Source organism: Xiphias gladius, chromosome 24, assembly GCF_016859285.1.
Source record: "Xiphias gladius isolate SHS-SW01 ecotype Sanya breed wild chromosome 24, ASM1685928v1, whole genome shotgun sequence".
Lineage (NCBI taxonomy): Eukaryota > Metazoa > Chordata > Actinopteri > Istiophoriformes > Xiphiidae > Xiphias > Xiphias gladius.
This window is the reverse complement of record NC_053423.1, coordinates 2,892,270-2,919,897: the sequence shown is the minus strand read 5'-3', so window position 1 is coordinate 2,919,897 and position 27,628 is coordinate 2,892,270. Positions and strand designations below refer to the sequence as shown.

General features: G+C 39.8%; 1 protein-coding gene across 3 annotated transcripts in view; it reads left to right on the top strand.

Annotated features, from left to right (window-relative positions):
* The first annotated feature begins 914 nt into the window (after positions 1-914).
* Positions 915-27,628, top strand: part of eepd1 (endonuclease/exonuclease/phosphatase family domain containing 1) — a 38,795-nt gene continuing 12,081 nt past the window's right edge. The window contains exons 1-3 of one of the 3 annotated variants that reach the window (XM_040122477.1): positions 915-1,112; positions 1,227-2,154; positions 22,211-22,262. In XM_040122477.1, coding sequence (XP_039978411.1) covers positions 1,307-2,154; positions 22,211-22,262 — 900 coding nt within the window. In that variant the 5' untranslated portion in view covers positions 915-1,112; positions 1,227-1,306. Of the gene's footprint in view, positions 1,117-1,226; positions 2,155-22,210; positions 22,263-27,628 lie in introns of all 3 variants that reach the window. The other 2 variants (XM_040122475.1, XM_040122476.1) reach the window with 2 other exon arrangements.

The following is a 27,628-nucleotide window of genomic DNA, read 5'->3' as shown; positions in this document are numbered from 1 at the left end:
GTTGCCATACCTGGAGACACCAACGTCTTCTGCTGCTGATGGAGGAGGCTTCGGACCGGAAGAAGAGTGTCTCGTTTCAAAATAAAAGCTAGGTTGACAAATGATTTATTAATTTTCGTCAAAGCACCCAAAAAAAAAACAAAACAAAACAAAAAAATGACAGTAATGTATATTTAAGGAGAGAGAATATCTGCATGCAAATACACGTTGTATTTTTGTGCACGTATGACTGTTAGATTTCAGGGTTATTTGATAATACTGTTTTTTGTAGAATTGATCAACGCTAGACTCATTACGTGGAGGCCCAAAAGGGACATGGGGAATAACTTTAAGTTTTACCCGAATACATAAATTGGTAATACATTTTGAAAATAAATATAGAAAAAAAAAATGTAATGAATACAGTACATGTAGAAATACATGTAAAACAAAATGAGCAGATAAGAATTGTGGAAATTTGTAAATATGGAAATAAATAATTTACACAGAAATAAATGTACAAATAAAACAGTCAATCAAAGAATAAATACAGAAAATGTAATGTAAATTATTTATTCCCCATTAAGTCATTCTTTTTTGGCAACTATGAAATATATGTATTACATATTGAGGCTAAGAAGCACATTTATTCATTTCTCGCATCCTTTTCGAACTCCCGCAGTCTTTGAGAAGACTTAACCTGCATTGGATGCAACGCAGCATGCCGATCATGTATTCATGCAGTCGTTCATTTAGCCCGGACGTGCGAATCGGCTGACGCGCCTCGCCTATCTCGCATGGGTTGCCTTTATTTTGAAGGCGAACAGAGCCGTTTCCGGCATGTGCCCGTCTGAAGCCGTGTGACTTGACGCGCTAGGAGGAGGAAGGGTTTGTGGCGTGCGTGCGTGTGTGTGCGCGCGCACGAGCGCGTGTGCGGAGAGCGACCTGTGGCCAGTAACACGGCAGACAGTTGGAGGGCAAAGTTTACCGGGGAGCGTGTATATCTAGTTCTTGGCCGCCGCTGAGGACGCAGGCAGGCAGGCAGGCTTCAGCTGCGCGGAGAGCCGCGGGTCGCGGAGCCGGTGTGCGAATCCGTGCAGCATGTAGCCAGGACCGAGGACAGCTGCTATATCGTGCGTATGTCCAATAACATCTTGAAACTCTGTCGAAGGGAAGAATGTTAGACCGGTATCCGGAGAGCGGGGTGACTGTCACTTTTTCTTGTCTGCGTGGTGTTTGTGTTTCAGCCTGCCCTTGTCTCTGCCGTGGCCCGCTGTCCGCTCCCGTCCGCTGTCCCGATCCGAGCCCCGGTGACCCGCTTTGAGCCATGGGCGGGAGTCTGGGTTGCCACCGCTCGATTCCCAGGGACCCCACGGACTTCAGCTGCGGAAAGCGCAAATTCAGCGCCGCGTGTAACTTCGGCCACATCCTGGTGAACCAGGAGCGGCTCAACATCAACATAGCCACCGAGGAGGAACTCATGACTCTCCCGGGAGTCAACCGCACCGTTGCACAGAATATCGTGGAGTACCGAGACTGCATCGGGGGGTTTAAAAAGGTGGAGGACCTGGCTCTGGTGAGCGGGATCGGGGCCACCAAGCTGGAGGCGATCAAACTGGAAATATGCGTCTCCAGCAGGACCAGTTCGTCCCAGCACTCGCCGTCCTCCCTGCGCAAAGACCTGGATCACCAGTCCTGCACCGGCATGAACATTAACACCGCCACCCCGGCGCAGCTAATGAGCATCCGGGGCATCACGGAGAAGCTAGCCAAGAACATCGTGGTCTACCGGGGGGAACACGGCCCGTTCAAAAGCATCGAGGACCTGGTGAGGGTCAACCAAATCAACAGCTCCTTGCTGGACAAAATCCGCTTCCAGGTGTTCGTGGAGCGCTCCAGAGCGCCGTCCACCAACACCAACGGTGGGCTGACCTGCACCACCAAGTCCCACCCCAGCCCGACTTCATTCAGCTTCAGGAGCGACGACCTGGACCTCCCGCCCGGCGGACCGAGCCAGATCGTCTCCGTGCGGCCCGACGTGGAGCGCCCGCAGGGTTTGCGGGACGGGAAGCCCGTGGTGCGGCTGGCCACCTGGAGTCTGCAGGGCTGCTCCTGTGACAAGGCCAACAACCCGGGGGTCAAAGAGGTGGTGTGCATGACCCTGCTGGAGAATGAGTGAGTACGACCTCAGTGCTCATCTGCACTGATTCTTGGCATTTAAGGCCTGGATGGTAGATCGAATCAGATGGATGTGTCATGGTGAGGCTCAACTTGCACAACTATTTGAAAGCCATTCATTAAAATGTCAAAAACTGAAATGAATCAAAATTCTCTATAACTGATGAAGGTGGATGACGTAGCAAAACAAGTCACATATCATTGTTGTGAACATGAAAACAGTGACTATCCTTTTAATCTGAAATTAGTCACGTTCTGGAGGCTTTGCACGTTGTAGGCACATTCTCTAAGGAGCCAACGCGGATTTAAGGTCTACTACCACAGCATGTAGTCTGGCTTGGGACTTTTGACATGGTGCCTTCAGAGCCACACTTGATCGATGCTTGGCGTGCAGGCCTGCGCCAGTCCCGACTGTGCCAGCAGTGTCACCTAGAAACAGAATCTGGGCCAGGTCAGTCTGCTACAGCACGTGGGATGTTTAAAATAAACACACTAGAGTATTCTTGATTTAGTTTTGAGGGACTGGTAGTATGGCGGCCTACAAAGGCTAATTGGTCACACCAGCTAATTTTGAACCACTTGCCACCAGAATCCTCATAAACTGGGCGTCGCACTACAGTCTAAGTCACGTGTGGAAAAAACTGAACCTCAATAGCTTATGTTGATTTGAGTATTTGCAAATTTTTGCGCCTCTAAAGTACAATATGACCTAAAACAGGTTATGCATTATTGCTTCATCTTGTGTCTTGCTGATGGGCTCTGTGTCAAAATTGAATTTTAAGACCCTATTTTAGTTTATATTTTGCTCAAATGGTGCATATTCTTATTCCTAAAATGCCTCGAACCAGCTGACACACAGAAACTTAGAGTCGGGTAGTTTGATGCCGTCATATAGGAGCAATATTTGGTTTTTGGGGTCTTTGCGCGCGCTTTTATTTGATGGGACAGGTTAATCTGGCCGTGGGTTCACAGTTTTAAAAAGAGCTGTGAATTGTGCAAATGTTCGAAACGACTGTCGACTAAAGGTGGCGTTACATGAAGAAAGGAAACATAATAACCTATCTTGACCAGAATAAAATCTGCAGGATGCAGCAGTGTATAAAGCCACTATACTTTAGTTACACAAATAAGCAAGAAAAGGTCACTTGTGATTTTAATAGAACGCAGTGAAATTCCTATTATAATCTCTCCACAAGGCAACAGTCCAGCAATATCAAAGCAGCAGGTTTCTGGTCTAAACCTGTTTCCTTGTAACGAGGAGAAGCTTTGAGAGTGGTGCAACATCCCTGGTTCTTTGATTCACAACATTGTTGTTTGACAAGGTGTTGTTTGACAATGAATGAAGAGCAGAGAGAGCGCGACGATCTGTTGTTGGCTAAGTAAAGTGATTGTGTTCTTTAGCCCTGAGAACAACATTTTTACAGATAACGGGAAAATGGGCCTCTGTGAATTTAGTTTCATCTGCTCAGATAAACTTTCAGAGCAATTTGTCAGCTTAAGGTTGCACAGTCAGTGAATAATGAGATTACTTCAATCGGATTCAATGTGTTCTTGCTTGACAACAAGCTGTTCAGCTCACCCTTTCTAAACCCGCTTTTAGCTCAGGCCTGTGATGGCTCAGCATTACACAAGATATTTACTTTGTGTGTCCACATGACTACTCACATGGCCTCTGTGTCTTTAATATATTCTTTGTTCATAATAGTCACTTCATGAGCAGGGTATGGCCGGACTTTCTCAGTGTCTCTTGGGAGCAGGTTATATTGGATGGGTTTGCCAGTCGAACTGCCTGGAGCTGTAAAGTATCCTGCTCGGGTGGTGAGCCCTGACCTGCTTGGAAGGGTGGAGAGCGGGGTCGGCGTGAGAGGGTGGTTGGGGGGGGGGGGGTTTCTGCAGTACAAGTTTTTTACGTCTGAAACTGTCACTGAGAGGAAAATTAGTATCCTCTCCTATGCAGCCATCATATGATCCATAAGAACCTTATTCTTTTCGGTCAAATGGAAAGGCTGCTATACAAAACTCTATTTGAAAATCTTGCTTAAAATGCTTTAAATAAAACATAAACACTTCCTTGAGCATTACTTACCAAGGTTACCAGGTAACCAATTACAAAAATTCAGATGTTATTTATTTAAGCAATTTGTTCTGGGTTTATCTTGACACTTAATATTAGGCTCCTATTACTCATGTTCTATGATGTGTCAGAGCTGTCTCAGGCCTTTTTGGCAGTCTAAGCAGAATTTGACTCCTACGCTCTTTCCTGCAACATATTATCTCACCAGCTGGTATCAAGTTAGCTAGGTTGCTACAACAAGTGGCAGCACTCCTGTCATACCATGACACCCTTCCTGTTCTCAATAACTGCACAGCACTTTTTCTGTGGAAATGTCCCCAGAACGAAGGGTTCATTTCAGTGCTCTAAAGGGTTAGCAGGCTTTGGAGATACTACATATCATTCAGCAAGGAATCTGTGAAAACAATAAAAAAATTAAATTTATTTATTATACTTATTAGTGGGTTCTCTAGGCCCTGTGGCCCCACAGTACATCTTTAATTAGCCCTTATCAGAAGTCCTTCAGCTGATTCAGCACGTGGAATCTGTAAGAGAAAAATGAGGGACTGTTCAGCCTTGTAAAGCATTGATTTGACCAATATGCTGTTTCTCATTATTTAGCCTTCACCCTCTCTTCCTCTTCAAGCAAAAGTCTATAGGCTGACAACACCACTACAAAGCAAAGTAGGGCTGTAACTAGCAATTATTTTCAATATTGATGAATATTATGATTTTTTTTCTTGATTAATCGTTTTGTCTATAATATGTCAGAAAATAGTAAAAGATGTGAAAAATCTCTGTCTTCAAATGTCTTCTTTTGTTTGACCAACAGAACAAAACCCAAAGTACTCAGGTGATCGCCATATATGACAAGGAACATTAGCAAAATCCTTATATGTAAAAAGATGAAACCATTGAATTTTTGAATGGAAAATGACTGAAAGGATTAATCAATTATCCCAATTGTTGCTGATTAGTTTTTTGTGGATCAACTAATCAGTCAGTCGTTTAAAGTCTACAGCAAAGCAAAGCAACCCCAACCCTAGCAAGACTTTAAAGCGATAGGTGCGGTTTTTCTAATCAGACAAATCCTCCATTTGCATTCAAAGAACATGACAGGACTGTTTAAGCATATTCACAGTGGTATGAACATGTTTGGCGAGTTCATTTCTCTCCACTGTTGTCTTCTGCAGGCACAGAACATAGATGTGGGTGGCTAGGAAGCCTTTGGCTGTAGTCTTGGTAGCAAGCGCTTGTACAACTCTTAACAGAGGATGTGAGGCAGTGAGAGGTGACATGGACAGAGAGGGGGGAGACAAAATATCATTTAAATTTGGGGATAATGGCACACATTTTCAGACAGTCTCTGCTGGAAGGGATTTATAGTTTTGTACTTAGTTGTTCAAATGAAAAATGATGGAAATAATTAGGTCTGGAATGAAAAAGGAGAGATAGAGAGAGAAGTTCAAACCCTGGCTCCTTTTTCACCTCTGCACAATTAGCCAATTACAGCGTGAAGTGGGTGTGAAAGTCTGATTGTTAATTTCAGAAAGTTATTGTAAGGGTTGGACACAGCCTTTTCTAATCCCCCGTCAGAAAGACATGCGGGGAAAGGGGCGTGTGAAGGTTGGGAAGGGGTTTTTCCATAGCTATTTAACCATCTGACAGGCACTTCTGACGGGGTATACCGTCTCCTTTATAGGTGTTAGTAGTCTTTGAAAAAAGTGCTTTTCAGAACTCGAACTAGTTTGTTGAACGCATACTGGGACTTTTACGCGGTGCAGCTGAAGAGATTCTGTTGGAGTTAGTTCTTTAAAGCCGACTTGGTGTGTCGGGACCATTAAGGGTTTGGTATGCTTTGATATATGAAATGTCTGCTCCTCACATTGCATCGCATCCCTGATCTCTGTCCAAGAACTCTGTCTTTGATGTGTCCTTGTGGTCTCAACACAGTGGATCACACAAGTGATGATAACGGTGAATACTGTGTGTGAAGAATGTTTAAACCCTGACTACTTCACACCACTGCAAACCCAGCCAATCACTCCACGAAGGAGGTAAGATTGTTGGATTGTCAGCTTTGGTAACGTAAAAAACCTACTGGATATGGTTCTGGCTAGTCTGACGTCAGAAAGTCATTATCAGTTCAGGCACTGTTAGATGAGCCAACAAGGACTTTGAAGTGTACTAAGGCCCTTGTCCCTCTGGTTTGCTACGATTAGCTGAAAATGAAGGCCACAAAAAATGTTAAATTTACTGAAAGGAGTTACAAGCATCCATTTTTATTAAGCCACCAATAAAGCCACAACCTAAAACTTTGCGACTGTCGTGTGCATTTTAATAAGAAATGTCAGACTACCTTTGGCGCCAGCTTAGATCTTCCCCCGTAATCTGCCTCCCCTTCCATCTCCTACCGAACCCACCCACCCTCAAATAAATCTCCACCACTTCCCTCACTCATGCCTCTCACTTCCTGTGTTCCCAAGCTATTGGTAACAGCCTCAATGGTGATAGTGCAGCGATCATTGTTATGGAGGAGGACTCTGTAGAGTAGATATGGTGTGTTTTCACAGCTTGGGCTCTGTTGTGTGAGCAATCACAAGATCCAGGCTGAGTTTACACACTTCCTGGCTTTCTTCCAGGCACAAGCAGAGAGCTTCTAGAGTTCAAGGAACTCCCACTAACCAAAGGTTACACAGCAAACTGTGTTCAGCCATTACAGCCTCCCAAGCCTGCTGATGTTAGTAATAAGCCAGCCATTAGTCAACCTCACACACTGTACAGGAGGGAAGTGAAAGAGCCGCCACTAGCTCTTACCAATGGGGTTAATATGGATCAAGGTGTAGATGTGAGCTGAAAGGGCCTCACTTGACTCAGAGAAAATGTGGCTGCAGTGGTGAAAAACTGTGTTGCTGTCAAATCTACTCCAGGAATCGTCTTTTTCTGCATGACAGTTTGTAGGAGGACTTTTCTGTTTCACTCAGATGGTTCTTTTCTCGTGTCACACAGTGGAATTCAGCTGTCTGTTTTGAGACATTTACGTGGCATCTAATATGTCTTGCAGTACCGTGCAACTGCCGAACCGCAGGAAGCAAGAGTTTAATGCAAAAAAACCTTCCATCCTTGATGGGCCATCCCTGTTCCCAGTCTGATATCGCACATTCATCCAATTTATAGTCCCACCTACCTAACACTTCAGCATGCACTGGAAATGAAGAAACAACGAAGTAACGAGTAAACACATAGACTTAGCTTAGCTTTAAGACTTAGGGGATAATGGCTAGCTTACCTCTGTCTAAACCTCTGTCTAAACTTAAAAAACACAACTACCAAATCTCTAAAATTCACTTATTAACATGTGCTGGGAATATTTCTTGGTGAACACCAGCAGGGTGCAGTGACTGCGCAATATCCCAAAGTTTTGTTGTCACAGTGAGGTTGCCAGGTTTGGTAAAATTTCTGACCCTATCAAAATTAAAATTTGAGCTCACCGACTGTTATCTACAACTGGTTTTAACATCTCAGGCTTTAGTTTGCAATGAACTGCTGGGTGGTTGAATAAACTCTCCAATCATCAAGAAAACTTTCCAACACATAACTCCCCTTGGCACCATAAATTGTTTTTTTTACATTTTGCTTTCTGTACACATTGAACAAATGAGATATATTATGTTAAACTGAGCCTTACTGTGTGCTCACACAGGATGTCAGCTGAATTTTAAAGGTGTTTAGATTCAAAGTCAAGAGATGCAATTAGAGCAAAAAACGAACCCGTTCTTCTGTCAATCTGCCTCTTGTAAATACAAAGACGAGAGGAAAGAGAAGAGTCTGTAGGGAAATAACAGAAAGAACCGGCATATCTGTTGAGTTCATAGATCGGTCAGAGGCTGAGCTAAACACAAACATACGCAATTTGTGTGTCTGTTGCTAGCTAGCTTTACAGATAACGCCTGTGCAATTGGTACTTTTAGCTGTTTAGGGCGAATCAACATGGACTGCACAAACAGTCCACCAGTCAAATTTTCACAAAGTTTGTTACCATAGCTAATGCGGGGGGCTAATTAATGTGTTTACTTTGAGTCTGATTAAGGCAAGTCTTTGAAATTACTTCTGTAGATTAAAGCCTACTTAGAAAGGTTTAGGAGGCTTGCGCTGCTTGGCCACATGTTACCCACTTCGCTAAACGGAAATGGCAAGTGCAAAGTTAGCATGATTCATAGTCCGAATGGCTGTAATTCTGACAAACCAGGTTAGAAAATACTGGAATTTCCTTTGAGGTATGATAACAACAGATTCAGTCACAGTCAGTAATCAATAATAACCGTCACACCTGTGTTGATCAAATTAAGTTACCGCTCATCACTGTGTAATGTACTGTGAGCAAAGTTAATTTTTCCTCACTGAAACATGAGTCAAAGAGAAATGAGCTTTGTGTTTGGATCATGTGGATGGAACATCAGTATCAGTTTCATGGCGTGAACAAGCTGAGCCTTAAAGCTGCAAGATTGCGCAAGGTTGTGTTGACCCTCCTTTTTTCAGCGTGTCAAGTCGTGAAGATTTGTTTTCAGTGGTACTGCGTCCGTAGTAGACCTCTGACCTTGCTAACAGGGTTGATGGTAGTAGGTGATGGCCAGCTGACATCACACACAGTGTGGATAATTCCTGCTAAAACCAAGCTTTAGTTTCTTATAACAGGGAAAAAAGTAGAGACACCAGACAAATAGGTCTACATCCTCATATAGTGTAGTCAGCCAAAGCGGTCTCATCCTGGATTGTGGTTTTGTTTGGGTTCTTGTCGAGTTTTATTTCCTTACTAAGAACTCAGTTATCTGACAGATCACTGAAATCCAAGCCGAATGAAGAGAAGAAAACCTTTGAAATGCACTTACTGTCCAGCCTTTAATATTTCATATCTCCACCACTCCTTCATGTTGTTAGCAGAAGTGGCTAACAGATGATAGCCCAGCCTGCTGTGTTTACACTGTAGCTAGTAAACCCTCTTATATGATAATTAGTTGCTTGTGATATTCCTCGGTCTTTGGGGGACAGGCATATTGCAGCTGCTCTCATCGTTGTCTTGTTAATCATAGTACCGTCCAGCGCAATTGAATAAGAGAGTTGTGACATTCTTCGATCTTGCCGCCACGCGGTCATATGGTTCATGTAGCCCTCAGTAGGTGCTAACAAATGAATGTTGCAAGCGGGACAGACATCAGCATTGACTGCTGTGGCTGATCGGTGTGTATATGCAGCAATTTTTGGTAAACATTAACCCATAATATGTACTTATTACTATGTTGACTAAACTTATAGTAGCATTTTTTTCTGGATAGCAATGGACAGACAGCATTAATCAATTTTTATGTGTTTAATTTTGGAAGGAAGGGGGATTTCTCACATAAAGTAGAATACATTTACAGTATGTATACATTAATATTTTTCTTGTGTTTCTATGGTCATAATTACTTACATCCTAATGTCGTCTTACGTTAAGACATTCACATAAACATGCACAACAAGTCAATATCAATGAATGCAAGCACCTGCTCAATTTAAGCCGAGAAAAAAGCTTAGTCAATAGTGCAAAATAAACAAAGCAACCAGATACATTCATCACAGCGATTTATTATACGCAGTATTTCCTCAAATAAAAGCCAGTGGTCAACTAAAGGCCACGTCTCCAATAATGGGTGGAGGCGTGATCGACACAAACCAATAAAGGCATGACCCCAAATACAGGCTGGGGAAAAGACAAGGCTGGATAAACTCCTAGTTACTGCCATATAATGTGTATGCCAATTAAACATAAGGTACATTTCTACTGCTTTAATTTATTAAATTCAACAATAGAATCATGCTATCGTGCACTAATGTGTATGTTGCATTTTACTGCTGTAGATGTTTAAGGTTGAGCTAATTTTGACTTTATACTGTTGATTAGTTTATTCTACAGAAATGCATCATATTCTATACGATCGTCATATGTCTGTAGCATTGCTGTCAACCAAGGCCAACAAGTTTTAGTGCTACTTGCACTCTCTCAATTAAACACTGGTATTGGCTGATACCCAAAGCCCAGTTATCAGTATCAATATCAGGATTGAAAAAGTCAGATCGGTTTATTTGTAATATTGACCCATCTATATAAATCCCAAACCAACCTTACACCTGTAGACTCTCCTAACACCAGAACTTCTCCTTCCCCAGTTTACAAGGATTGTAACTGAGTAAGTATGGAAATGGGGTGTGTTCCTCGCCATCAGGAATCAGGGGTTCATCTCTGGCAACATTTCAGCTGTTCCCTCTACATTTGACCACTGCCAAGCAGCACCTTACGGATATGTCTGGTGACAAGCAATCTGCCTAATAACAAAAGTCAAAAAAAAAAATCATTGTCAGGGCAAACTCATCAGGGGTGAAAAAGGTTGCAACGATGCAAATCCCCTACATGGGTCCAGGGGCATGCCTTCCCGGGAAGAAAATGTTTTAAATATCAGCTTTACAATGTGGTTTCAGAGTTGATTTTAGTATGAGGATATAAGAGGATACTCACCCTAGAATGTGTTTCTGTCAGAGAAACCATTATGAGATCTTTTACTCATTTCAGTAGCTGAGGTGTAAATGCCTCTGCAGCTCAATTAATTGTATGTCCCATGTACACTACTTACATATTTGCCAAAACGTGGAATAGATCTGGTCTAGGTTATTGTTGGTGGGATATGGTATTTGCACTCCACTACTCTTAAAATGCATAGGGTTTTATCATGTTCAGTTTTCGTTGTTTAGGGGCATTGAATCAACTCTTTGATTGTTCTGGAGGATACAGAGAGCTGTTTCTGACATCAAAGTCAGTCTCCCATGGTTTCACATGTCAGCTCTTCAACAGAAAAATATATGAAGTCATTAGCTATCTGCACTTATAATTTCTTTTTACTATGATCCTCCACATTTATGCTGCTGATCTTATCAACTGTCACTGATTCACTGTCCAACAAAGGATGTGTGTAATGACTAAAGTAACCGAGGAACAACCTTGCTAGATACAAGCTAACCATGTTATCTAGTTGAGCTAACTACTATTCACTGAATTTAAGTGTACTAATAGGGTTGCAACTATGTGTTGCTAATTTTAACAACAAATCTAATAACCAAAGAAAAACTTTATATGCCAATGAACGCCAGTAGTATTTAATTAGAGGTAAATATAGGCCAACTGACATCTGCATTAAAATGCCAAAAAATTTCATTTAATCAACTTACCAGTAAGCGAGCTTGGGAAACACTGAAAATGAATTGGGTTCAATGCTGGAATTGTTCAGTGTTTGGAACTATCGGTTGCCCAATGACACGCATCACTCCCACCGTCTCCGATTACAACAGATGTCTATGGCAGTGTCGCAATTCTCTTATTCAGCAGCGCTGGTACCATCTAATCAGATCTGCTTCCGCTCTTTGTTTAGCTTATCATTACTTTATAAAACCACTAGAAAGATTCTCTGAATGGCTGCATTCACGCAGAGCGTTTTATTCTATTAATATTCAGAATCATTATCCATTTATGGTGTAATCTTTCCTTTCGATTGCTGTCTGTTTTGAGAATCTGTGCTTCTCTTTTTGCACAGTCTCACTGATTGGAGTTAAAGTTCAGCTGAAATTAAATAGCGTGGTTTTCTGCTGCGGCATACATAAATATTTTACATTTTCTGGTTTCCTACAATATCGGTGAATTATCCAGTTGAAGCGCAACCGGTCCTCTTCTGTCTAGATGAAGTACTTCCTAATATACAGCAAATCAGTTTCATATTAAACATACAATATTTGCACATTAAACTTACGTCACCATTGTATCATTTACAAATGGTCACACTTATTAACAGCCAGGCATAACACAACAAGGATTTTGAACAATGTCCTTGTTATCTACTGCACAAAGACACATGACTTGTGTTGCACGTTTCCCTGAACTGGCTGTCCAGCCAGCTAATTAGCTAGACAGCTGCAGCACACCGAACAGCTCGAAAACTTACCTGCAAGACATGCTGCTAATACAATGCACTTTGTCCTTGGCTTGGTAGTTACAGTTACCAGAGCAAACTGTCTTGTTAATTAAAAATGGACACTGACACAGAGAAAAGAAGCACTTTCAATTAAACCCCCCGCAACTTTTATTTTTTATTAAATAATTACAATAAAATTAAAAATCGCGTTGACATTATTTGTTTGTCTGCAAAAAGGATCACTAAATGTTATGTAGTTGGACTTTAAGTGACCCGAGTTAGTTCGTGGATATTCAGAATCATGCAGCAGTATCCTTTGATTAAACTGTTTCTTCAGTAGAACAGTCAGCATTAAACTAATAATGATGCCAGTTCATGCAGGTCAGCTTGCTTCCATTCACAAATGAAAAGCATTTGGCTTGTGCATGCACCATAAAGCCATAAAGGATGGAGGATCAGTGTGGCTGTAAAAAGAAAACATAACATGCCAAGGACATGATTTGCACAGCATACTGTTTTTGTTGCCTTGTTCTACTTCATTTGTCAACTTCTATATTCTGCACAAGTGCACATTTCATAATTTAATAATTATTATCATCATGCTTTTAATAAAGCATGATGGCTTTTAATGAAGCATGATGGTTATATAAACACTCTGATTACATCATTTAACATTTTTAAAGATTTTTTTTTTGTCAAGAAATAGTTCATAGTCATATCATATCTACATTTTAGTTTGTTTATAGATTAAACAAATGAGTATGTTAATGAGCTTTAGAGGTGTTTGTAGGTGTATCTTTGTCATTTGGACAGAGCCAGTTTAGCTCCCAATGATCTCATTTGTTTACAGTAATCACACCAAGGAAGCAGTTCATTTTAAACTAGTATTGTGCAAACAGTTCTACACAGAGCGCCTTTCAGTCTTTGATACCACAAAACACATTTTCACCCACAGCACAGCCACTCCCAGGCTTTGTGAGTGACACAGACTGTGAACATTTATGTGTGTGAGGTTGCAAATCTCCCTGTTGACTGCAACCTACACAAGCCCAGTCCAGCTGTTGAGATGATGTACGCAACATCTGTGGTCTACACAGTAGGCCTGGATTATGTATCTCATAATCCAGGCATAGGGTTTGGCAGAAGTGTCGCACACTCCTTTAATCCCTTCACGGACTGACAGAACTATCAGGAGCACACACAGAAGCATGCTGAATATTTATATTGTCAGTGATGTGAGTGAATTGGACCTCTCTAAGACAACCTGATTCAGTAAAGGAATCAAGAGAGATTGAGGCCAGCATGGGTGCTGTGGTAATGAGGATGGGGCACTGCAAAGTAGGTCTGTGCTGAGCTGACGCAGGGTGTTAGGTGCTCATGTGGAAATTTCCATTGGCACAGCATTTTATTGTTGGTAAGTTAGGGTATTGCCCAGCGACTCAGTCTCTTGGGCCAATACAGTGTTCCTAACCCTGTTTCTTCTGCTAAACAAAGCTGATTTGGGCTTGTTCGTCTTCTTCAACAGCATTTTAACACTGAGCGGCAAATCAGACTGGCTTACTATAGTCAATAGTACGACTCCATTTTAGTCAACAGGATTGAAACAAAAAATACATTACCTTAGAAATATCCAGTGAGAATTACGGATTAATATAAAGTACAGAGATTGCTAATTGAATACTTGATTTGAGGAGTAAACCTTGAAGGGACCCCCCCCACAAAAAAAATAAAACACGGCTCAAAAAAAATATTTTAGCTTGCTGGTTTTAATTTGAACAGACTTCAATGCATTTCTTCAAATGCTCACTATGTTCCAAACACTCATATTGTTGCAAAAATAGGGCTAAATAAGCAGCTTATGTTTGTTGCTAGCACAATTAGCTGTTAGCATTGGTTGTTTGTGACCGATGTAAGCAAGTTATTGTCGTTATTAATGGGATGGAGCTTTATTCTTCCAACATTGACCGGGACTAGGTCTATGTCTCCCAGCTCATGTTTATACTTTCATATTGCTATTATGTGTTCATTTTCAACTTAATTTTGCCATGGTGTGAAACCATACCAATTTCTCATTTAAATATAAATTTAAAATTGCCTGGTGGTAAAAGATGCCACGACTAATTTTGACCACTAAGGGGAAAAAAAACATCAGAATACGTTGGAAGATACGCAGCTAACGCTATATCACGAGCTAATATAATTGTTATGGCTGTCACGTTAGCAATACTTGCCTATTTACTCATCCAGAAGACACAGAACAACATTAGCATTCGTTTAGAGTCGTGTTTGTGTCCACCTGATCAACGTAAGTCCAATACTCATTCTCCTTTTAGCACTCCCGAGAAAAATACCTAGGTCATAAGGACCTGAATACTCCACTATGTTTACCAGCTAGTCCCCTAGTCAATTTGGTGCGGGACAGGCGGTGTACAGTGGGTTTATCAGAGCTTTTTCACTGAAAACGGCTGCTTACTGAGGCCGGAAACAAGACCAACAAGAGCGCTGTGACTCCAGACACCAGACAGTAAATGCATTGTAAAACCAAAACAATGAACAAAAAAAAGGCTAAAAAGCTTCTAACAGCAGCAGCGTTGGTGTTAATGTAGAAAAAATATGAATGCAACTTAAAAGTAGAAACTACTCTATGAACTTACTGACAGAAGGTTGTAGTTTGACTGGCAAACAAGCCTGAATACTTGCAAGAGTTGCAGTGCAGGAAAACTTGAGGAGAAGAACTCGTGTGATTCAACTTGCCGTCTTTATGTTTTTAATATTTTTAAAAAGGCATTTGTAAATGTGTGAATTAAATTTTGATTAAAAAAAAAAAAAAAAAATTGTGTTTTGCAGCTTCTTTGCATGTTATTGAATACTGTTGCCATTTTGACCGTATCCTCCTATGGAATATCCTGCAAAAGATATCCTTTTATGAGATTTTTGTACATGTTTGTGTATTGTACTCTTACAACTTTGCAAATCATGTGACAGATTTTTACCTGAAAGTAACACAGAAGGGGAACTAGGAAGTAAAGGCCAACAGAGGAACAAAGTCCTCCTTGAGCTGAAGTTAAAACATGAAAACCTCTAAAACCCTAGTACACTGTAACACTGTAACAAAGGGACATGCAGTATTATTGAATAAATTTAATGTATAAAACCTTGATTAAAATGTTTTGAAGAAATTATTCAAATTTACCCAAAAAGTTTGTTAATCTAACCTATATATTTAATAAACCAAAATTAATTTTACAAAAAAGTGATTTAGATTTACTTATTTAGATCTGGCTAATAATTATTTAGACTAATTAAATATCTGGCTAAAATTGCATAACACCTACCTAATTATCTGGTTGAAACTGATTTAGTTATTCTAAAGTACTCAAGCAAAACGTTTTAATTGGTATGATAGGGTATTCAATCTATTCAGTAATATTACATGTCATTTTGTTGCCATGATTTTATTATTTCCAGTCTACTAAAATGTCTCCTTTTTGGCTGGAGTTACATAATTACTATCAATAACTCATAACAAATTTACAACATATAATAACTTTGTCAATAGTGCAACTCTGCACTAAATTTTTTTTAATTCAAACAACTTTCAATTATTTAAGTGCAAAAATAGTAAAATAGTAAATCATTAAATAGAGAAAAAGGATGTTGGAAAGATATCAGTGGTGGAGTGTTTTATGTGCGATGACATAAAAATGTGCCACACTTTCACAGAAAATATGATTTTAAATGGACCACAAGGTAGAGTCTGATGTGATTAAGTGTATCAGGTGAGCAGTATCATTTTCAAATTGGTCAAATGAAAAAGTCCAGAGTAAATGATTAAACTCAAGCCTTATGCATAATTTCAATAAGAACTCCTTGTCAACCTACCAACCAGCCTAAGGTTTTGCACTTTTGGGGGCAGCCTTGAACAATCCAGATCAGAGAACAGTTTCTGCAAGACTCCAAATGTAAACAGATCGTCTTTGGGATAGGCAAAATCCAGGGAGTGCTGTAACTTCCTTTCTTTTTCTTTCTTTGTAATTTTACTGAAGAAAGTGAAACAGGAATTGACAGACACTGGTTAAAAATCTGTTATTAGCACATAAAAACTCCATTACAAGGAACTGGAGGAGGGTAGAACCACCAACATGGCAGCAATGGCTGACAATCGTTGAAGAAATGTTCTTAATGGAAAAACTGACACACATATATGAAAAATTGGGAAAATGAACAGTATACAAGACTCAAATTGGCCAAATCAACATTAACAGGGCTGTATGAATCTAGTGAATTGTATCTCTCATGCATTGTTATAAAGATTTAAGTGAAAAAACTTTTGGTTTTCTTCATAGAATATAATTAAATTATTCTCAGTATATTATGGTTGGAATTTCTTTAGCAAAATTGGTTAAAATGTAATGAATAATTACTTAATTAATAAAATTCAACTTAAAATAGTTTGAAACTACTGTTAGCCATTTTTTTATCAAGTAAATGTTGCTATCATTTCTTTACTTATTATTAATTCACCCCAATCTCAGTTTTCACAGTGTAAAGTCTTTAAAAGGTGATAGGAATGAACAGTGATTTGAAGTGAACCCCCCTGAAAACAGAAATGCTATTATTATCACTGTCTGCACCCCATCGGGCTGTGTGCTCTTTAAATGTCTGCGCTGTGGTGAACTCCAGCCTTGGGCCCTTTCCTCGTTCAGGGCTAGAAAATCCTCAGAGGCATTATTCATGTTCAAGATCATCTCTGCTGCTGCCGCTCGACACTTCTGATTATGCAACCTCCAGGAGATATGGAGCCCAGAAATTCACTGCAAGTGTCTGGTTAACACCGACAACAGTTTGTGTTGTCACAGTGACACTAAAGGATCAGGCTTGATATCACTGAGGCTCTTTGCAACCTTTGGCAGTATTTCTGCACTTGTCTGTGGCTGGCTTATTTCCATTTCTTCTTAAGTATTATTTGATTCAGGATGATCTCCTATAGACACAGCACATTTTGGTGACCTCTGAAGGCCTGAAAGTACAATCAGAGCACTAGCTGAATCCCTGACTCAGCATTATCCACCATGTCCTGATGACATGGCTGGACCTCAGGTCAGCTCAATGTGAGCTGGGATTGAATCCCTGCCAGTGGAAACAGGAGGATCAGGATTTTCAAGCACTAGGAGTGTAACAGGGTCTTTGTGAGAGTTTCTTTCATTGTGTAGAGTGATCACACCTACGGGATAGGAAAGGGGTATTGTCTCTGTGTGTGTGTGTGTAGGCCTGTTTGTTCTGAAAACAGAATCTGTGACTGACTCACTGATCAGGCAACAAAGTTTCTGTGTGTGATCTCATCAACTGTCATTGTTACGTATGTGAAGCTTTTCAGTTGAGTTGAGAATGGGTGAGCAGTAGAAATAGATGGATTTACAGGAAAGCTGAAATAAGGATTATTGATACTGGTGGTCCATTTGTAAAAAGAGTCTCAGTGGTATTGTTATGTAATGAGTTTCTGTTCCATTTGTGGATGGCATGATATAGCCTAGATTATTCCATGCTGTGTCTGATAGCTGTGGATAATCTAGTCTAAATATACACCGATGAGCCAAAACATTATGGACACCCCTTGTGTAATATGCTGTTGGTCCTTCACATACCATCAAAACAACTCCAAGCCACCAAGGCATGGACTCTACAAGACCTAGGAAGGTGCCGTCTGGCACCAAGACGTTAGCAGCAGTTCCTTTAAGTCCTGTAAATTGTGAGGTGGAGCCACTGTGGATCACACTTGTACCAGGACATCCCCCAGTACCCTGTCGCCGGTTCGTGGTTTCTCCCTCCTCTGACCACTGTCAGCATGTACTCAACACTGCTAGTGGGAGCATCCCACAAAGCCTTGCTGTTTTGTAGATGCTCTGATCCAGGCATTTGGCCACAACAACTTGGTCCTTGTCAGAATCGCTCAGGTCTTTTCACCTGCCCATTTCTGCCGAAGCCAACATGTACACTACACGAGTGCTGTGGTATTTTTGCACTGTATGTACTGTTGCACTGTTAGTTCAATAGTGAGTTTTAAGTAGTCAGTGATGATTGACTTGTGGCCAGAAATGAATTTCAGACACAAATATGCACGTAATATTAAGGTAATTTTTAAAGAGCTGTAAAGGGTTAATTTTAGAAATATAATATACCGAGTAAATGTTAACGTTTAGCTAACACTACCTAATTTCTATTGTCAAGTTAACTAAGAAATAAAGCTGCCCTGTGGAATTTTCTTGTAAACAACCACAGTAATGTTTGCATTCAGTGTTGCATTACCACCACTAACAGTTAATAAGTGTAACAGCATAAAACCAACAACAGGAATTTGTTTACTGTCACCTACATGCTCACAAGTGTGCATGTGCATCCGCGTATGTGAGCACGATGCAAAGTGGGGACCCACTCATAAAAAAATTGCTCCATAGCTCTTCTAGTGGCCAAATACTTCACTAGGTTCCTGAAATTATTTTAGCTCCCTGAAGCATAGCAAGATTTATAGACTGTTCATAGAACTTGAAGACATTTGTTGTTTGTCATCCATTGTTGTTTTGTTTCCAATTGTGACATACAGTAGTCTATTCATTTTTGATTGGTTGTTGCCCAAAACTAGCTGCAAAAATCTTTCTAATATCAAAATATATCTTGCATGTTGCCATGAAATCCTCCTGGTTCCCAGAGGATAAACCCTTTCTATTTTTCTTAATAAGTTTTCTTCTAGCACCATCCTTTGGCCAGACAACTTTGGCCGGTCAACACTGCAAATAAGGTACTCCATTCCATCTACTTACCAGAATTTAAAATTAATGCAGTCATTCCCGCTCCCCAAAGGATGACCCTTGTGATTTTATGACCACATTACCTGCATCACCTACCTCAAGACAAACTTTAGATTTTTAGCCCCACTACTGGTAAGGCAGTAAGACCTGTAAACTTGTCTGTCCAACACTCGCCAGTATAGCAGCATAACCCTGCAGAGGATATTCAGGGATCAGCCTGTTCAGCTTAAAGAAATGTCTAACAGCCTCTGAGCTTTCCACACATCTAGATCTATTTTCCCCTCTTCATCTTTCACCTACTGTACTGGCTGTGGTGTGCTGAATGTGCATCAGCATCTGCTTTTAATTGATTCTAATTCCAGTGACAGTGAATGGGGGAGTTTTAGTGGCTGTAGAAAGCACACTAAGTAACTTTTTTCTTAATTACACCATGCAATTCTTACTGGTTTTGCCAGCATGCATTAATAACACATCTGTGGAATGAAGAAGGCATTATAACACATCAGTGTTTGCATCAGTGTGATCAAATGATAAGTTTTTGAAATGCCCCTTGAAATGATATTTTGAAGACTCTCTCCTCACACCGTACTTTAACTTGGTTGTTGCCATTTAAACAAACTCCTGTTTTTGACCCATGTGGTTCAGTTTATTTAGGTTGAAAGCTGTCAATCAAACTCTGATGCCGACCAAACAACCGCACTGGTTCTTGGCACAGTGATCCAACGGGCACACTTGTGGTGTATGATACGCATCAAAAAATCCACTACCACAGTCTTTTACGGGAGCGTCTTATTACATGTCATCACAAGCTGATCCATGCTGACACATCTTCTGTTCTGTTTCCAAGTATCATGATTTGCAAGATTTGCTGATTACACTACACATGATGCTGGTGCTGTCACTGAGCCTCGGTGGAGCTACAGCACTCGACTAGGTGAATGTGAGTCAGTCTGGAGTAGTAGCAGAGCTCCTGTAATGCCCAGCAGCAGCAGCAGCAGCACTTCACTAATAGAAAACACTGTTATGCAATGTGATTTTCTGTGTGGCTGATTTGGGATTAGTAGGTTAGAGGTGAATGAGGTCAAAGCATTGCCACCACCTTCTTTTCATTGTGTTGCACCACAGTGAATCAGCTTAGCATATCGTACTGCAGACTGAGCTTAGGGTATGTTTGGGAGCTCAGATTGAGCTCTGGAAGATTGTGAGTTTCGACTAGAGGGATTTCGCCTTCTTATTACTAAATTCTAAATTTCTTCACATGCGTAGGCCCTTAAAAGATATTAATCCTAAAGAAATACTGAGAAATGCTTTCCTCACTTCTGTCGCAAAATTACATTGCAAAGCAGTTCCTCTTCAGAGCCAAATGGTAGGAGGAAAAGCACTGGTGCCCCACAGAAATTTATTGCTCTTTATTGTGCTGACTGTTGGTCTGGAAAATCATTTTAAAAGTAAACAGATAAATGTTTATTGGGCTGTAAAGGGCCCCTCCTTTGCTGTGCAATAACATGTTGGCAGATAGAATTTAGGACAGAAGTCCAGGCTCCCTCGCTAGGAGTTAGTCAGATTTTCTCAGCTCTCTGCCAGTTTTAACAATAGTGAATATTTCTGGAGGAAGTGTGCTGTATATAACGTTGAGGATCCAGTTTGGGCAGTGCCGCTTGTATCTGGTGCGTCGACTCTCTTTGCTGTGTATCATTAATGTGTACACGACAGTACAATAAAAACCTGCTTTTGGCATAATGTAACATTACTGTATATGTTAAACACTGAATACAAAATTTACAGCCTATTCACTGTCAGTAGACTAAGTGTGTAGGAGTAGAAAAACATTTGGGTTACTTACACATAAGGATTGATTTAAAGGTGCTTTTAGTAACCTTAAAGGGTCAGTTGACTCAAATTACAACACACTATTTCTTCAATGGAAAGTAGTTCCTCTGAAAACTGTTCACAGTAAGGTGTGTGTGAATTTATTCAGAGAACCAGGAGGCTGTATCTGGAAAGAAAAGTTCCTGTTGAATTGGTGAATGTAAATTTTGATTGTTGTGAGCCCCACAGACAAAAATCCCATTTAATTCCATTGTACTGGGGTGGAGGCAAAAATCTCAGTGACAAATATCTACAAACCAAATAAAACCAAAATACCGTATCTGCATGGTACCACTAGGAGGAAGTGAGGAAATGTCTTTTTGTAATTTGGATGAACCAACCCCTTAAAGTTGATTTGTAAGATCCTCAATGTTTAATTCTCCCATTTTAGTGCAGGGCACTCATTGCTGTTGTGTCTAAGCTATGCATTTCCTAAACCACCTGTGAATCAAACAGCATGGATAGTACTGACACATCTTTTCCTTCGCTTTTATGACTTTTAATGAAGTTTGAGTTTATTTTGGTGATGTGAATATTTCTGCTATTGTCTTTCGGTCGAAGGTCTCAGGTCAACATTTAGGGAATTTAGTGGATTATTTATGGAACTATTTAAGCATGTACAAACCTCAAAACCAATGCTACACAAAGTAATGTTGACCAAAATGGCGGGGTTTACAGAAAGACTATGAATTTGAGAGAGGAAATAACTCAACCACCACCAACACCTGCTCAGTTCAATACACTCAGGGGTTTTGAGATACATGAAGATACATGTTTTAGATTGTTTTATTACAAAATAAGAACTTAAAACACCACCATGAGTTTTTGTTTGTTGTTTGCTCCTTGTGGATTTATTCTACTCATTCTTAGTGTGGTTGCCTATTGATGATGTCTTTGAAGTATCTTACCCAAAAGAATCTTGGGAAATGAATTGAGAATTAGCCTGTCATTGCAACCGGCACTTGCTGGCATTTTACTTTTATCCATATACCAACTCTTTTCACCTTAGCCGAGAGTAAAAACTTTCTTTCACTATTTTTGATCTTTACACCCAGTTTTTTTTAATGCACATATTAAAAATGAGCATAAAATCAGGTGGATGGAAACAAACCGCAACTGTTCTACAAAAGTTGCAGTCTACCTTTTAAAATCTCAAGAAGATACTTTAGTCGTCTGCAATGTACACAGTTATCCCACAACTCAATTTTCAGCAGCATTGTCTCATATTTCTACAAACAAAAACTTACATTTTACACAGTTAAATGTAAAATACAGTCATTATGTAAATATGTAAACGTAAAACTTATCCTCCCTCTCTCTGCTTCCAGCATCAAGTTACTGGCAGTGCAGGACCTGGTGGAGCGGGAGGCTCTTGATAAGGTAAAGTTCAGCCGTGCACCCCACTATTTTCTGATTGGGTCACACAGCTGATTGAGAGGATTGACACTGTAGGTGCTGATGGCTGCTTTGATTTGCAGCATTGTAAAAGAGACAACTCACCACACAGGGAAATTCACTCAGAAACTCCCACTCGGTGTGTCTCATTTATTTAAGGTTTGCTGTTATGCAACTGTTCCCTCTTTCCTTTCACTCGCTCCGTGTGTGTCTCTGTCTCCCAAATGTGAACTATTTCTAGGTCCATATTTGGGTTTGAACTGTGTTAGTGCTCTCCTGTGCTTTCATTACTATAAATATGCCAGTGGTTGCTGTGGGTTGCAGGGTATTCTTTTCAGCAGTGTCAGGAATCAGGATACATTGGATTGATCTTTTATTCAGACTTATTTTTAAAAATAAGGGGAAAAAAAACTGTGACGGCCAAATTTCCCCGAAGACAAAAGACAGAGGAACATACAGTAAATCATTCCAGAAGCTGTAGCTTTCTAAGATGTTCAGCATCAGAGGGTGGGTGTGCTCTACTGTCTTCTAGTTCACCAAGTTAAACCTGATCATTCCATTACTTGCACTGATCTAATAATAGGAAAATAGCAAGGGGAAACAGCGAGCCTGGCTCTGACCAAAGTTGAACAATGAAAGAAAATTGCACGATTGTGATCAACTAAGAAATGTTTTCTGAGAATTTCATGACGTTTGATCACACATTTGACAAGCTAGGACATGTTGTTTTACACAGTACTTTATTACAAAAACAAAAGCTTTTAATGTCACTAGGTTCTCAGTTTTAACAAGATTTCAAAACTTCTTACAACATTTCATTTCAAGATTCTAAACAATCTGTGACTCAGTTTTGGTAGCATTTGAACAAGTACTTTAGGAGTTTTTTAATAGTTTTTTAGTTAATTAATTATGCAATTTTGTAATTGATTGTTTGCAGTGAAGCAAAGTTTCATCACGTATTGTATAATGCGTTGCAAAAAGAATGAAGTCTCTACGACCCTAAGGCAATTTTAGACAATTTTTGAAGTTTTGAGAGCTGTATTGCTAAATTTTTTGATTACCTGCTGATATTGCCCACCTACTTTGATCAAACCAAGTTTCACATATTGACCATAGATCACGCCATCTTAGTTTAAGAAAAAACAGGCAGTCCATTATGAGATATCAACATTTGAATTTCTTGGCGACCCCTAAAGGCCGAATGACCCAAAACTGCACCTAAACGTTAAAATCGTTACTACAGTCCACTATGAGGTGAGTTGAGGTCAATTTTGTTGCCTTAATAGTGGATCCCTTTTAGACTGTATCAGCCAAGTTTGCTGTCAGTTGGTCCCTGATTTCTGAGATCCTTTTTTTTGCAGATGATAATGATAATAATAATAATGATAATGATAATAATAATAATGATACAAAATTAGACCCTTTTGGCTGGCCACATGGGGATGCTATCTCCACCATTCTTCAGTTTGTTAAGAACACACCCAGGAGGAATCTTTGTACTAAAAATTGTTGTAATTGTCATTTAATTTTGATCAGCTAATGTTCAAAGCAACTGCGTTTCAGTTACCAGTCGGGTGCGCTCTGCATGAGAAACAATCAAAAGTCAAAAAATATCTAAGAATTCTGTTTTATTTTTAATTTAACAACTTATGAGGCTCAGCACAGACAGGCTATTCGGCTTAAACGCGTCCTTCAGTGGGGAAAAACCATATTACACCTCAGATATTTCTGCCTACCCAATGTGACCAGTGCAGGTGATACTGATGACTATGATTAGTACTGACTCATGTCAGTTAGACACACTCAAGACCAAATCAACCCTGTGAAAAACTAAAGACAAAAAACAGAAATGTAACAGCTGTCCTGCGGAACAGCGAACAAAAAAAAAAATTACTACATAAATTACAAATATACATAATCAGAAATTTACACAAAAAAACACATATAGAGTATAAATTAAATCAAATTAAAAAAACAAAAACTCCCACATCTCAACTTCAACCATCGAGCTGCAGACTGTCATACACAGTGCATATCAGAGGCCTTTATAAAAAGGGTGTGAGGATCAGTTCCTTATTCATGCACTTTGGAAATAAACTATTTAATCTATAAATCCAATTTGCCTAAAGTTGTAACAGTGCATCCTCCATCAACTCTTTCATAACTGTCTAGAAACTATTCGTCTTTTGTGGGGCAGTTTATACTCCCACAGAGTAGGTTATGTAAAATTGTAATGCGGCAGCAAGGTATGGTCGCTTCCTCTGTTTTGCCCTCTCCAGTTCTCCATTCCCCTAGATGTCAACACTGTCAAAAATAGGGGAAAGAATTTACTGCATCCCGACAAGTGAATCCACTGGTTGCAGCAATGCCATTAAAATGAATTTGTTTTGCGGCTATATGTATAAACTCACAAACGGAAGCACTAATATACAGTAGGTATGCTGTAGAGTCAGATCACTCACTCTCTTACTGAGCAGAGATACAGGGCGCCTGCATTAATGCACGGAACTTGGTGCGTCCACAAAAATGTCAGCGTTCAACAGGCTGCTCTGAGCAATATGATGTGTTGCATTTCAGCCCACACACATCTTTTAACATGTGTAATGTGACTTTTTGTATTGGCTACCAGGTTGGTCCTTGGCAGAGAAATCCGAGATCCGTGGAAAGGGAAATAGGTCAACAGCAGGGTATTTTGGACAGAGAGAGGGGGAGGTGGTGGGAGGACGAGGTACCTTTGGTCAAGTGGTAGCCCACATTGCAGTGTTTTCACTCAGCCAGCATCCCACAATGATTTTCTGGCAGTTTTCCCATCTCTTCTAGTCATTAGTCAACTTATCTTTTCATCCTTAATCGTGGCAGTTTATCTTACTACAGAGTTAATGGGCAATGGAAAAACTTGAAAAGGCACTGCTCAAATAAAACTCTTAAAACAGCTTTGTATGATTTTGGCTGACAGTAGGTACTCTATATTCAGATTATTCCCATGATTTCATTGCTGTAGTATTTTGTTTGTAGTGTATTAGGTTCGCCCTTCATATACATAATGAAAAAGTAACACACACTAAGGGTTGTAGTGAGGTGCTGATTACTGGATACAGACATACTTAATTTAACAGTAGTGTCAGAGAATTACCAGAACATCCATTAATTAAGTGGATAGGTCACCCTACGTTCAAAAGCTGCTAACCCTAAAAGAATGCAATGAGTCTGGGTTTCACTGGAGAGTGGATTGACATGTAGTGATCTAAATTACATATCATTAGATTTTACATCATACAAGAACAACATTTTTTGGGAACTCTAAATATAAAACATTTGCTGGCATTGAAATGTCATATCTAAAGATATATTAAGATGAATTAACTTTCAGAATACGTGATAATACAGTCAAATTTTGTGTTTTACAAAATTCTTGTTTTACACATAGAAGATTTTGGTCTCATGATGATATGTATTTATATCGGAAATTATCTTTATTAATTTTGTGTCATTGATTTCAACTATATTGCTCATCTTACAAATGTATATCCATCTATCACTGTGCCCTGACATACTTTTGTTCCTCAAATTTCATATTTTAGATCTCAGTTCCCATTGACCTTATACTGAAAAGAGGATGTGTTAAATTAAAAGACTGAACCAGTATTTCACAACCTTTTTGGCTCGTCCTTGTCAAATTCCAGATGTCTGTGAGTGGTTAGCAGTTCCATAAAAACGAGATATCCCATGTAAACTTCTCACATGGTTTCACTTCAATTACTCATTTAGGCCCAAAAAGGTTAAATTATCCAATATTTTACCACGAAAATTAGAGAAAACTAAAAAACGTTTCATTTCTCGACCCCTCATATTTATCTTGTGACCCTCTAAAGTGGCCCGAACCCTAAGCTGGGAACTACTAGACTAAACTACCCAACTGTATCTAAAGTAGATAAACTAGCTCAACTTCAACCAGCTACAACAGTAAAATGCTGCTTACACACTGATGCCATCAGTACTAACAATCTAGAGTAATAATGTCATGTATTGTATATGATAAATTATAACTCAGAGGGGCCATTTTTCAAGAGTGTGTGCTTTTACCTTTGGTAATTTAAGCACATTTAGTTGATAACACTTCTGCACTTTCACTTAAGTGGGATTATGAATGCAGGGCATTGATTTGTGATGGGCTTTTTTTTTAACACTGTGATATAAAGCGTCTGAATAGACTTCGTCCACCACTGCATGTAGCAGCTGTGACATCACTCATGGTCTTCTGAAGGCTGTCATCTGCCAACTTATCAGTTACTGAAGGCACATAATCAACACCTGGGCAAGAGGTAGCGGAGCTGAGGAGGAATAAGCAGACTGCAACTACCATGGCTGAAAAGACTCTTAAATGACCCTATCATAACTTACATTGCTTTGTCAAACCCTGATCTGTGAAAATTTACATTATGATGATTGTCAGGACTAAACTGAGCTTAACTAACTTTTAGTGTATATACCCTCCACTCCATTCCTGTAGAAAATGCCTGTTTAGTGTAAGAAAATCTCCAAATACCCATGAGAGCATTTCACTGTATCTTTGCTAGACATGTTCATGTGTTTTGATTAGTCACACAGAGAGTGTGTGCCGGTTTTAGACTGTTGTGCTCTGTGTGTTTTGTCACTTAGGAACCCTTTTTCTGTGGTTAGGTTTCAAGGTTATTAATCAGTCTGTAAAATGTCTAACAGGGAACTATCAATCAGCCTTTGTGCAAATAAACCAATAAAAATGTAATAACTGGACAAATGTTCTAGCTCTGTACTTTATAAATACTTCAACCCCTCCTCCTGATGAGATTCAATCTCTTGTCAAGTGAGATCTGAGAATAAAAAATACACATAACAGTTTATACATAAAACACAGCATCCAACATACAAAGGCTTACTACATTTTATAACCTAACTCCATATTTGCTTTTAGCCTAAGTCTTGCTAGATGTTCCCAGAGGCTGCAGAGTTAATTAAAGTCACAATACTGTAAGGTTAAGAAATGAACAGAATTAACATATGATTTTGCTATTTGTTGAGCCCCACCGCATATTCTCAGGCTGAGGAAAGAGGATTTAAAACAATTTAAAAACTAAATTAGCACTAATCAATTTTTTATATAAACAATTGCTCAAATAAGAACTTGTAATGTGAAAATTGTGGCTTGTAGTGACAAACCCAGAGAGAATAATTCTCCTGACAGCTATACAGAGAATTTGAGTGTCTTTCAGCTCATTGTGTTGCTTTTACAGCCTGCCGCTTTACTGTTTTGGCTCAATTTCTGCGCTCTCATCAACGTTGTTTCCAGCAGCAGCAGGCAGCTGTTTCCAGTG